The sequence below is a fragment of the Triturus cristatus genome, chromosome 2_2 (assembly GCF_964204655.1).
Source record: "Triturus cristatus chromosome 2_2, aTriCri1.1, whole genome shotgun sequence".
Lineage (NCBI taxonomy): Eukaryota > Metazoa > Chordata > Amphibia > Caudata > Salamandridae > Triturus > Triturus cristatus.
In genome coordinates this window covers 207,051,506-207,064,266 of record NC_140582.1, presented here as the reverse complement: position 1 = coordinate 207,064,266, position 12,761 = coordinate 207,051,506, and the positions used below count along the sequence as shown (strand labels likewise).

The following is a 12,761-nucleotide window of genomic DNA, read 5'->3' as shown; positions in this document are numbered from 1 at the left end:
CAACAGTTTGTGGGTTTTGGAAGAAAACGGGCAGTTCAATAGTCTGGTTCATGTGGAACTGCGATATTACCTTGGGCATGAACTTGGGGTTGGTACGTAGTACGACCCTGTTGGCGTGAACCTGAATAAATGGCTCTTGAACGGTTAGTGCCTGGAGTTCACTAACTCTTCTGAGGGAAGTGATCGCTACTAGGAAGGCCACTTTCCAGGTAAGGAATTGAATCTCGCATGAGTGTAGAGGTTCAAAGGGTGGACCCATCAGGCGTGTGAGGACCAAGTTGAGGTTCCACATTGGAGCCGGTGGGTGACTAGGTGGAATGACTCGTTTGAGCCCTTCCAAGAATGCTTTGATGGCAGGCACTCTGAATAGAGAGAGGTGCTGCCTGGTTTGCAGATAGGCTGATATTGCGGTCAAATGGACACGTATAGAGGTGTACGCCAGATTGCATCGATATAGGTGTAAGAGATAACAGATGATGTTTTGGATGGATGCGTCCAGCGGGTTGATGTCATTATTACCGCAATAAATGACGAACCTTTTCCATTTGGCTGCATAGCAAGCTCTGGTAGTGGGTCTCCTGGCCTCCTTGATGATGTCCATACAGTCAGGTGGCAGGTTGAGATAGCCAAACTCTAGGACTTCAGGAGCCAGATCGCCAGATTCAGCTGTTGCGGATCTGGGTGCTGAACCTCTCCATGGTTCTGCGTCAAATGCGCGGGTTTGATCCGCAGCCTTTGATGCGGCACCACGGAAAGTTCGAGGAAGGTGGTGTACCACGGCTGGCGTGCCCACGTGGGAGCAACTAGGACGAGTGTCAGGGAGTGTTGTCGGAGTTTGCGGGCCACTAGCGGTATCAATGGCGCTGGGGGAAAAGCGTACGCAAATCTGCCGGACCAGTTCATCCATATCGCATTGCCCTGCGACTGCGGATGTGGGAATCTGGCGGCGAAGCTTGGGCATTTTGCGTTTTCGCTTGTCGCGAATAGGTCTATCTCCGGATGACCCCACTGCTGGAAGTACGGTTGGAGTACTGATGGGTGTAACTCCCACTCGTGCATCTGGTGGCTGTGTCTGCTGAGCAGATCCGCCATCTGGTTGTCCTTGCCAGGGAGGTGTTCCGCCATGAGGAACATGTTCCTTTGAATGGCCCACTTCCACATGCTCTGAGCCAGATGAGACAACTGTGGAGAGTGTGTGCCTCCCTGTTTCTGTATGTAGTACATTGCGGTCATGTTGTCCGTCCGGATCAACACGACCTTGTTGCATAGATGTACTTTGAATGCCTTCATGGCTAGGAAGATTGCCATCAATTCCAGAAGGTTGATGTGCAACTTCTTTTGTTGTGTTGTCCATAGTCCTTGCACTGTGTATTGGAGTACATGAGCTCCCCATCCCTGGAGAGACGCGTCCGCTGTCAGTACTATTTGTGGGACAGGCTCTTGGAACGGTCGGCCCTTGCAAAGGTTTTGTGGATTCCACCAATGCAGAGAGTTGTATGCCCGACCGCTCACCAACACTAGGTCCTTTAACTGTCCTTGAGCCTGATTCCACTGACGTGCTAGGCACTCCTGAAGTGGGCGCATATGTAATCTCGCGTGCGTGACTATGAAGATGCAGGAGGCCATCATGCCTATCAACTGCATAAACACTCGCGCTGGAAGTGAGTGATTGGGTTTGAATTTGGAGATCAGCAGTTGTATGCCGTTGATCCTCACTAAATTTGGCTGAGCTGTGGCCGCTAGAGTGTCTATAGTCGCACCTAGGTACTGTTGTACGTGTGCGGGCTGGAGATGGGACTTTGGATAATTCAGTGAGAATCCCAGACTGTGAAGAAGGTGAATGGTGCGGGATATGTGGCTTGCACATTGCTGGGCTGACTTCGCTTGAACGAGCCAGTCGTCTAGGTAGGGGTAGACGTGTATATGCTGCCTCCGTAGATGTGCTGCCACCGTAGCTAGGCACTTCGTGAAAACCCTGGGCGCTGTTGTCACGCCGAAGGGAAGGACTTTGAACTGATAGTGCTGCCCCTGAACAGTGAACCTGAGGTATTTTTTGTGTGAGGGGTGGATGGGTATGTGAAAGTACGCATCCTTGAGGTCCAGTGTGGCTAGGAAGTCTCCCTGCTTGAGAAGCGGAAGGACTTGCTGTAGAGTGAGCATATGAAAGTGCTCTGAAAGAATGTACTGGTTCAGGGGTCTCAGGTCCAATATAGGTCTGAGCGACCCGTCCTTTTTTGGAATTAAGAAGTAGAGGGAGTACACTCCCGCACCCTGCTCGTGGATGGGTACGACCTCTATAGCGCCTTTTAGAAGCATACTTTGCACTTCTTGCTGTAAGAGCGTTAAGTGCTCTGAGGACATAGGACGGCTTCTTGGTGGTATTGTGGGTGGAGTGGAGGTTAACTCCAGACAGTAACCGTATTTTATAATATCTTTGACCCACCTGTCCGTGGTGATGGAATTCCACGTGGACAGGAACCTTTGTAGCCTTCCCCCGACAGGTGTTATGTGGTCGGGAGGAAGGGAGAGGGCGTCACTGCTTGTTCTTGGGGGAGGACCTGGTGTTGCCGTAGCCGCGTCCTCTGCCCTTTGTGCTGGAGCCACGATATCCACCTCGGGTGTTTTTATCATAGGTGGTCTGTGTATTGCCTTTGTTATATGTTTGTTGTGACCCCTGTCCTCTACCTGCTCCCTTGTTTCCGGGGCGACGAAAGGAGCCGCTCCGAAAGGACTGAGTTTGTAGTGCGCCCATGGACTTTGCAGTGTCCGTATCCTTTTTTATCTTTTCGAGGGTGGTGTCAACCTCTGGCCCGAATAAATAGTCGGGGTTGACGGGCTGGTTCAGTATATTGTTTTGTACCTCAGGCTTGAATCCTGAGATCCGTAGCCAGGCATGTCGTCGCAACATGACGCTTGTGTTTATGGCTCTGGCAGCCGTGTCTGCAGCATCTAGTGCGCATTTGATGGAAGCGTTCGTTAGTAGCTGTCCTTCTCTGATGAGCATTTCTGCGCCTTCCTTGAACTGGTCAGGGAGATGTTGGAGTATTTGCTCCAGTGTGTCATAGTGCGCTCTATCATAGCGAGCAAGGAGCGCCTGAGTGTTGGCTATGCGCCATATGTTGGCAGCTTGGGCGGCAACTCGCTTGCCAGAGGTTTCTAACACCTTGGACTCTTTGTCCGGGGGAGGAGCGTCACCTGTTGTTTGCGAGTGTGCCCTCTTGCGTGCATTCGCTACGACGATGGAGTCGAGTGGTAATTGTCCTCTGATGTAAGTAGGATCCCCAGGTGCTGATCTGTATTTTTTATCAATCCTGGGGTTTATCACTCGTGCCCTGGTGGGTTCTTTGAAAATGTCCTTGGCTGGTTTGAGGACCCCCTTCAACATTGGCAGAGTCTTTACATGTCTTTCTGAGGATGCAAAGGTGTCCATTAGAAAGTCATCTTCGATGGTATCAGAGTGAAGCTGCACCCCATGGTTATTGGCAGCACGTTCGATAAGAGCATTGAACGCCGCAGTATCCTCCGTAGGAGATGTCTTTGCCCCATAGAGTTGTGGATCCTGTGCATCGAGAGGTGCACTGGGGTCTGCAGGGTCGCCCCAAGTTTGATCAGGGTCCTGCTGGTCATCAGGGTCCGTGTCTACATGGTAGGGGACTTGGTCAGCCATGTAGTCCTCCAATGCGTCGGTATCGGAGCGTGTGGGGGAGAACCGGTGTGGATCCTGGTAGGATGAATGGAAGGGTTCATAAAGGAGAGGTTCCGATTCTGCAGGCAACTTCCTTTTTAGTGGGATCCTGAAAGGGTCCAATGGCGGCTCCGAAGTTATCCTTCGGTCCTGGAGAATCATCCTGCCAGTGCCGGCGTCGATGATACGTGCCGGAGACGTCTCAGCAGGTGTGACCGTAGGTTGGGTGACCCGTGTCCTGAGTTGGAACATTTTTGGGATTGTTGACGGAGGCAAGCCGAAGGTAATGTTGGTCGGCACCGAAGAGGCTGCGGGAGCTCCGACCGAACCGGAGCCCGACGTGTCCTGGAGGACAGTTGTGGTTTTGCTGCCTTGCGTCGCACCAGGTCGTACTTGGGGCGCCTTCGAGGCTTTGGCACCGGCCAGGCTCGTAGAGGCGGCCGTAGATTTTTTCGGCGCCGGCGGGTCATCGAGTCGAGGTGAAGAGATCACCGTCGAAGTCTTCGATACCTGAGGCTTAGGTGTCGTCGAGGGAGCGATGTGAGACACAGCAGGCGGTACGGCCCTTGGTGTCGTCGGTGCCGGTAGCCGAGCAGGTTTGTCGGTGCCGATGGCTTTTTTCCGTTTGTCGACTCCAACGTCGCCCGCTTCAAGTTCGGCACCGAAGTCCCTCTTGGTGCGGTCGGTGCCGACGCGGTGCGCTGGCGTCGAAGGCCTCGATCCGACCAGCGCTACTTTCAGTTTCGGTTTCGGTTGAACCTGAGCAGCTTTCGGTTTCGGTTTTGTGGTAGGGAAACCAGCCTGTTTATGTAGTAATGGCTGCCGCTGAACGTCCGAGGCCGGGCCCGAGGGCGGGGCCGAAGAACTGCGGGATGGGTCTCGGGTAAGGCCCGAAGGCGATCCCTCGACCGGAGCCATAGGCTGTGGCACTGGTGTTTGAACGGTTTGAACAGGTAGGCCTTGTTCATCATTGGAGCTACTTTCTTCGGCCCCGAAGGCCTCCTCGTCGTCTCCTACCTCGGTGTCGTCTTCACCTCTGTGGAAGAGTGACTCGTCTTCCTCGTCCGATCCGGGTTCGTGTTCGGAAACGGGACTGGAGGGCAAGACTTCCAATTCCTCAACGTCTTCGGCCTCGCCGAAGATGTCTGTTGGGGCCGGTGCCGCGTGCTGCGCCTCAAGTCTCGCCGCTCGTCGATTCCGCAGAGTCTTCTTGGAGCGGAACCGGGCACAGGCCATGCATGTTGATTCGTCGTGGTCCGGCGAAAGGCATTTGTTGCACACCGGATGGACGTCGATGTGTGGGTACTTCGCATTGCATACCGGACACCTTTTGAATGGCGTCCTGGATTCCATCGTCGAAGTAGTCGATGGACAGGTAAATGCGAAAGAAGTCGGTGCTGAAAGTTAGTAAACTAACAAATTCTATCGAAACCCGATCGATAAACAGTACCGACGCGAACTAAAGGCCTTTTGGCCTCGAAAAAATATTTTCCTAACTTGAGCTAAGATAGCACATCCGAACCCAATGGCGGAAAAAAACAATCTGAGGATGGAGAGGATGCCCATGCGCACTGTAGTCCAGGGGAGGAGTCACCTATCCAAGGATACTTCGAAGACTCTTCCAGGACAACAACGTGCAAACATCCGGACCCAACACTAGGCGGCGATCTATGCACAGATATGAATTCAGCAGCCCACATGCCTCGAACTATACGTTACTGAATAAGTTATCCTTAGACTACTGTATATTGTTTTTCTGTTTTCTGTATTATGTTCTTGTTCTATTTTGTTATCAGTTTATTTGTTTCTGTAAAGGAAGGAGATGTGGTATCTCAGCTATTACTGTGACCATAGTGTGATCATTGCTATGGTTACTGTTGCGAGATACCTATTTACCGTTATGGATTGTTGAGAGAGGGAGTCCGTTATAGAGTGGTCTTGCTGGCTAACAGATGTACCTGCTTACTCCAATAAACTTCTCATCTTACCTGAAATCCAAGTGGAGTCTTCATTACACAACCTTTACTAAAACAGCGAATATATATTGCCGGCCTCAATGATGATCTAAGTGGCTCGAGAGTTGGTTGACTTTTCATATTAGTCCATCAGTCCTTGATCGACAGACCCAGGAGAAAGACAGACCCATTATCTGTCAACCTTCCAGGTCCAACAAGAGACAGAGTCAAAAGGCATCGACTGATTCAGGATTTCAAAATGAGCGTGACATCTGTTTTTTAATAAACCTAAGTGCACTCTTTAAGACGTTCTGAGACTTATTTCGTGGCGGAGTGCTTTCTCAGTGACGATCTGCATAAAAATGGTGAGAATTTAGGAATAAACCAATTTTTAGACACCCCTTTCCATTTGGTAACCCACCTAAAATACACTGGTCAGGTACAATATATATTTAAAAAATTGTTGTGTCCAGTTCATGGGGTTAAGAGGAAAATCATTCAAACCACTACACCTGCAGGTCTGGAATATTTTTTTTTTAGTTAGCTTAAATAGAGGTATTTTCTTCTATCTTGTCGACATTGTTAAAAAAACACAAATACAGAAATTAACGGTGGCTAACAACAAGAACGAGGCATCCTAGCAATTCACAGTATCTCAAGAGCACTAATAGCCACAGATCATATCTATATGTGAATCAAGGGTCCTGTCAGTTATAGGTATATTCTAACAGACAATCATACATTTATGTATACTGACATATGGAAGAAATGTAGCCTACTTGTGTGCCCCAAAGATCTATCAAGTGGACTTGTTGAAACAAAATAGTCTGCATATAAGCTGTCCATTCAATTAATCCTTCACAGAAGGTTTTCTTCACTTCTCATTAATAGCCCTGCGCATCGCTTCTGCATCAGACAAATCCACAAGCTGCAAAAGTTGTCCATCCCAATCCACTTCATGATCCGTGGCCGACAACTACTTCCGAGAGTCGCAACACAGCCTGAATCCGGTCTTTTTTGTTGGGGACATTGTTCTCTAGCACATCCTAGAAAAGTCTGGAGTTGTCAGAAAATCGAAAATCTGCAGCAGTACTCAAGATCTATGTTAGAAGGCACAGAAAGAGGAACTGTCATTAATGCTCAGGGGTGGGGCTTATATGCGCGGAGTCACTCAATGCCACCCAGCAGCATGCCGGAGAGCTTCTACAAAAAAATTCTGGATCCAGTCTGGTGCCTGTAAATATTCTAAAATGAGGAATCTGCATTGTTAAGTATCCATCAGAAATTCTCGTTAAAAATGATGCATCCACTGTTGGGAGCGGTTTAAATGCATGTAGGAGTGTCATATCTCAATGGTTCCAGTAAACTTTTCTTCTCTCACAGGTTGATAAGATGAATACCACTTAGTTGAGCAACAATAAGCATTTGAAACCCCCAGGGTAAATTTTTGTTATATAAATACCACTGTTGTTTTTTTACGTTTACTTAATTTTGTAATAATGTATCTCAGCAGTGCTGCATCTAAGTCAGTTAAAGGAATGAGGGTGCTTGGGACGAGAGTAGCTCTGCCCTAAATCTATCAAGCTTTCAGATACAAGTCTGATAGTTTTTGCCCAACAAGTCCTTGCGATGTGATCTTGACAAATTACTAGCTCTGAAGCAGCTCCGCACCAGTCTTTAAGAGACAAATATGTCTTGTGACCGACCCTCACCCAGCCACACTGACATTTTTGCAGGTGATCCTGGCACATGATTAAGTGTCCCCTAAGAGGACCGAGACCCACGTTAAAAAGCCTGAACATAGTAGTACCAAAAGTTGGATATGATAACACTTGATGCATTACATTCACAAATGCAGAATTTTATATATTGTGGAATTGTTACATGCCTAAATGTTCCGCACTGGCGTACGCCATAAAATCTATGAATATTGCAGATTTCTTCAGTTTAGTCTGGGATCCTCTGGAAATATTTTAGAAGTCTCTAGACCCCTAAAAAAAGGAGGCAAATTCTACCAGAGCACATTTCTGACTCCGCCCTCAAGGTCATTGCAATCTATTCATCTAGAGTCCAATGACGTAGACAAACTTTCTAGTCCCTACTCTGATCAAGCAACCAAGACCGAACTTTTTTGTGGTTACACAACAGCAGGCTTCATGTGACAGCTGCATCCAGCTAAGGCTTCACACTTTTACATTAGCAGCCAACTTGTAGCAACCACATTCTAGATCCAATGAATCGTCACAATAAAACTGTGACAAAGAAAGCAAAGCACAGTGCAGCAGAAAAGTCAGAGTATACCTGAGCAGTTGTGTAGTTCGTTATTGTCTTTACAGGGGAGGAACTTGTTGACTGCTGCACTGCGAGGATCTGCTGCCCTAATGTCATACTGATTGGAACACCCATTGTCTTCTGAGGAGAATTTGAGGGCTGAGAAGCCACAGACACCACCGTGAGCTGTTTGGAAAAATGAACAAGCAGAACTGAAAAGTGGCTATCAAAAAATATGGAAATTTAGCTTCATCCTGAATTCCGAGGTCACTAAAATATAATAACATAGTATGTCAAATGTCAGAATAAGAATCAAACAAAATGTGTCATGCACCCTGGTGTGATTTCCCAAATACATTTGATTATGATATGTTCCATATAAGATGTTTAACCAAAATTCTGCACCAATGGACCTTCAGAGTATCTGTTTCCAGGATGAATGCAGAGCTGGTAGAGAAAGTGAAAGGAAATTTGAGAGATGGATGGGGCTAATTGGAAGTTGGCCTCCAGAGGTGGAACTAAGCGTGGTAATATGTGGAGGACGAAGGATGAGAAACTGTTACTTACATAGTGTGATCAACAAGCACTAGAAATAATATTTTTACTTTCTTATTGCCCAATTAAAATGTGTTGATTATTTGTTATCAACCGCTGAAAACATGGAAGGCATAGTTGATCATGGTAGAATATGAACCTGGGCCCAAGTAATCACAAACACAACCCAGAGGGCAATCAAACTGTAGATCTATCTGACAAGTCAAAGTGGGATAATGACTATACAGAGAGGATCTACCAAAGGGGGTAGGAGTTAGAAAAAGGCTTGTTGAAGGGGTCAATAAAGCCTAGGATCATAAAGGTCGCAAGTAAGGAGCAAAAGCATTTTGTTTAAAATAGTCCACAGTACAAATGTTGCTTTTCCCAAGCATTGTAATTTACTTGTGTAACTGTCACTCAATTTAAATAGTATGCAGTTAATAGATACTTAGTCTCAAAGTTACATTTATCCGCCTGACCATAGCCTACTCTATAATCTACACAACTAGTTAAAATTGAGGTAGTTCACTCCCCATTTATTCTTCCTGTAGCAGATTTGCAGAAAATGAGTGAATGTTCAAAGACCTACTCGTCACATGAATCTTACAACAAATTGATTAAACACTAAAATTCCTTCTAAAATCTCAAGTCAAGACTACGTAGAGGGTTTACAGATACCTCTTGTTTTTGTGAGCCAACATATTGGCATAAATCTCATAATTTAAACTGATCTGCAGTGATCTCCAGCAAAGGTATTATTTTAATTCAGTTGACAAGCACCTTAATGAACTAACATTCTACTTAATATGTTTTAATAAACTGTGTTTTGTTAACATAAAGCACAGATACATTTAAAAACACACCCAATCTATATAACAAATAGTAAAATGATTTCATATAACATACACGAGTAAGCAGCTTCATGAATGTACATGTAGGCTACAAATTATTGCATACATATATCTTTAAGTATAACCTCCTTACATCCCACCAGGAGCAGGGTAAGCAGGATGCTTAGCCCTTCAAGAAATAAATCCAACCAATACCCTGCAGATCATTCACAAAAAAACACACTTAAGACATGACAGATAAACTATACGAGGTTTACAACACAACTTACACAAAAGGTGTAAAAAAAATGGTAAAAGTGTTTCACAGCACATGAATTGTGAAATATGAGTGAAATATAAAAAAACAAGGACACAAAATAACGAAACAGGGAAAGGTGTTTAGCTGCCGAAGACAAATGTTTAAAAGAGCAAGTTCCTATTCCTACTTAATGCTCATTACATAAGCAACAGTAAAAAGTCAAAAATATGGATATGGTTGACGTTAAGATCCCTAGGAGAATGACATAAATAGAGTCTTCATTAGGACAAAACGTAGGAGGCAGCAACATTAGGGAAATGGATAATAAAAGTTAATACCAAGCAGAAGTCATATTTAGCGGTATGACCAAAAGCACAAACATTACTCCAGCCCAAGAGGTCCGGGGTAAGTTAAGACCACAGATACCAACTATGGTCGTTAAGTGAAAAAATGTGTGCCATACACTGTGACATGCAGGGGTTGAAATGGACACATCAACCCAAAATAAGAATGCTTCATTTACTCTGGAGAGGCAATATTGAGTAGAAGTAAATATAAACAATTTAAGTGAGTGTCTGATAGGGGTAAGAAAAACACTAACTTATCTAGACGGATTGATTAGATCTCAGAAGTAAACAAGCATTTTCAATGAATGCAATAGGTCTCGCATTTGCGAGAGAGTTTAAGCTATTGGAATTATAAATGACAATGCCTTTTATTTGTTTTTTTAAAAGCAACACACATATAAAATGCATTGTTATTCATAATGCCAATTGGTCAAACTCTCACAAATGCGAGACCACTTTAATGGTTAAACAGTGAACAGCGTCTAAAGAAAGGGGTGTGGCCAAGATTAAATTGAAAGCACCGTATAGGGCGCTTTCACCTAAAAAATAAATAAAGAAAGGTTCTGTAGGGCGCCCTCTATCAGGCTGTAAATTAAATTAATAAATAAGCGGGCCTGCTATAGTTGAAGCGGACCGCGCTGTAAAATAAATAAATAAGAAAACAAGTTACTTACCTGTAACTACAGTTATCCAGTATTGGTATCTTTCATAGATTCACATGCCTGAATCATTCCCCGTCGCCGAGGCGGGAGTCCCCGGTAAATAAAAAAGTAGTGCCAAAACATCAGTAGTAGTAGTAGGCCCAAAGAAAAGGCCTAAAGCCTAGATCTTAGTAGCCTATCTACCTCATTATGCAAAAGAAACCAAGAATTTGGTAACAACCAATCAGACACCAGCACCCTTCTAGAACCCTCTCAGCAGAGCCAGTTCTCCTCAGATTTCCGTAGCACAAGTGGGAAGTAACGTCCCAAAATATATAGAACTGACTCTACGGGGAGGAGGGTGGGTGCATGTGAATCTATGAAAGATACCAATACTGGATAACTGTAGTTACAGGTAAGTAACTTGTTTTCTTATCCAGTATTGGGGTATCTTCATAGATTCACATGCCTGAATCAGAATAGCGAGCAGTATACCAAGTATACAGTCGTTTGCGGATGGTGGGAGACTAGTGCTGATACTCCCTAATTGCATCCACAGCTTGTTAACAAGAGGTATAAGAAAAGATCCTAAAATTCGAAACATGCAATCTATAAAGAGAAAACAGCATGTAAAGCAATAACATTAAAATGAAAGCAAATCATTATTGTAAAACATTGCATTGTCATACCAAAAGATAAACATATTACATGTTAAAAGTATGAAAAAAGGTACCTGAAAACATCTAAAAAAAATAGATGTCGCAGGACAGCTTGTCCGACTGCTGCATCGTCTCGATGCGTAGATTGGAGGCAGTAATGTCTCGTAAAAGTGTGGACATTTTTCCATGTCGCAGCACGGCAGATATTCTCCAGAGTCACTCCAGCAAACAATGCTGTAGACGCTGCTATTGTTCTTGTGGAATGGGCCTTGGGTTTTCGTAACAATGGCCTGTGAGCTTTGTCATGGCAGAAAAGGATTGTAGATACCATCCATCTGGCAATGGTGGATTTTGTCACCGCTCTTCCCAGGGTAGTTTGGCCATAAGCCACGAACAATTGGTCGGACTTTCTAAGGTTCTTTGTTTTTTGAAGATAGAATTTGAGACATCTTTTGATATCGAGAGAATGTAAGGCTCGTTCCACTGGAGTAGACGGATTAGGAAAGAAAGTTTTTAACCTCACTGGTTCATTAAGATGAAACTGTGACGGCACCTTAGGGATAAATGTTGGATTAGTTCGGAAGTGCACGTAATCTTGAGTGAAGTGTAGAAAAGGTTCCATTATAGTAAATGCCTGAATTTCACTTACTCGACGAGCTGATGTTAAAGCCAGAAGTAAAGCAACCTTCCAGGTAAGGAATTTGAGGTCAGCCTTGTGGATAGGCTCGAATGGATGCTTCATTAATTGCATTAAGACTGTGTTGAGTTCCCATTCCGGTGGCGGAAGCTTGACCGGAGGAAACTCACGGAAGAGTCCTTTCATAAACTGCTTAACTAAAGAGGATGAACAAAGGGAAGGGCCATGAGCACCCCTTCTGAATCTGGAAAGTGCAGCCAAGTGGACTTTGACTGAAGGGAAAGAAAGTCCAGATCTTACCAGGTGTTGTAACAAATAAGGGAGGACCTGTTCTGCAGGAGCGTCCACCGGGTGCACCTGGTTTGTTTCACACCAACAGCAAAATCGTTTCCATTTTAAACGGTAAGTTTTTATCGTGCTGTGAGCTCGTGATTTTGTTAATATATCCCTACAGTCTTGAGGGATATTTAGGTCCTTGATTTCTAAGAAGTCAGGAGCCATGCGTGTAAATGTAGGAATTGAGGGTCTGGGTGGAGAACCTGACCTCTGTTCCTTGACAGCATTGTGGGCGTCGGGAGAAGACGAATCGGCTGGTCCTGAGATAGTAATAGAAGCTCCTGGAACCAGTATTGGCGTGGCCATCTTGGTGCAATCAAGATGAGACGACAGCCCTCCAACTTCATTTTGCGTATGACCCTCGGTATTAGAGGTATCGGGGGAAAAGCGTAAGCACAAATCCCTGACCATTGCATGGACAGGGCATTCCCCCTTGACCCCTGTTGAGGGTATCTGCTGGCATAAAAGCGGCATTTCGTGTTCTCTTTTGTGGCGAACAAATCCAGTGACGGTGTTCCCCAAGCTCTGAATACTCTGAGCACTTGAGCTTGCTCCAGCTCCCATTCGTGGCAATCCGATTGGGATCTGCTGAGCGTGTCTTCTAATG

At 45.4% G+C, this 12,761-nt stretch overlaps 1 protein-coding gene across 7 annotated transcripts in view; it reads right to left on the bottom strand.

The window, feature by feature from the left end:
- LIN54 (lin-54 DREAM MuvB core complex component) overlaps window positions 1-12,761 on the bottom strand; it is a 497,293-nt gene that overhangs the window by 239,766 nt on the left and 244,766 nt on the right. For 4 of the 7 annotated variants that reach the window (XM_085641194.1, XM_085641196.1, XM_085641197.1 and 1 more), the window contains one exon: window positions 7,942-8,097. The exons of the other annotated variants lie outside the window; for them this stretch is intronic. In XM_085641194.1, the coding sequence (XP_085497320.1) occupies window positions 7,942-8,097 (156 nt within the window). The remainder of the gene's footprint in view (window positions 1-7,941; window positions 8,098-12,761) is intronic. 7 annotated transcript variants of the gene reach the window in all.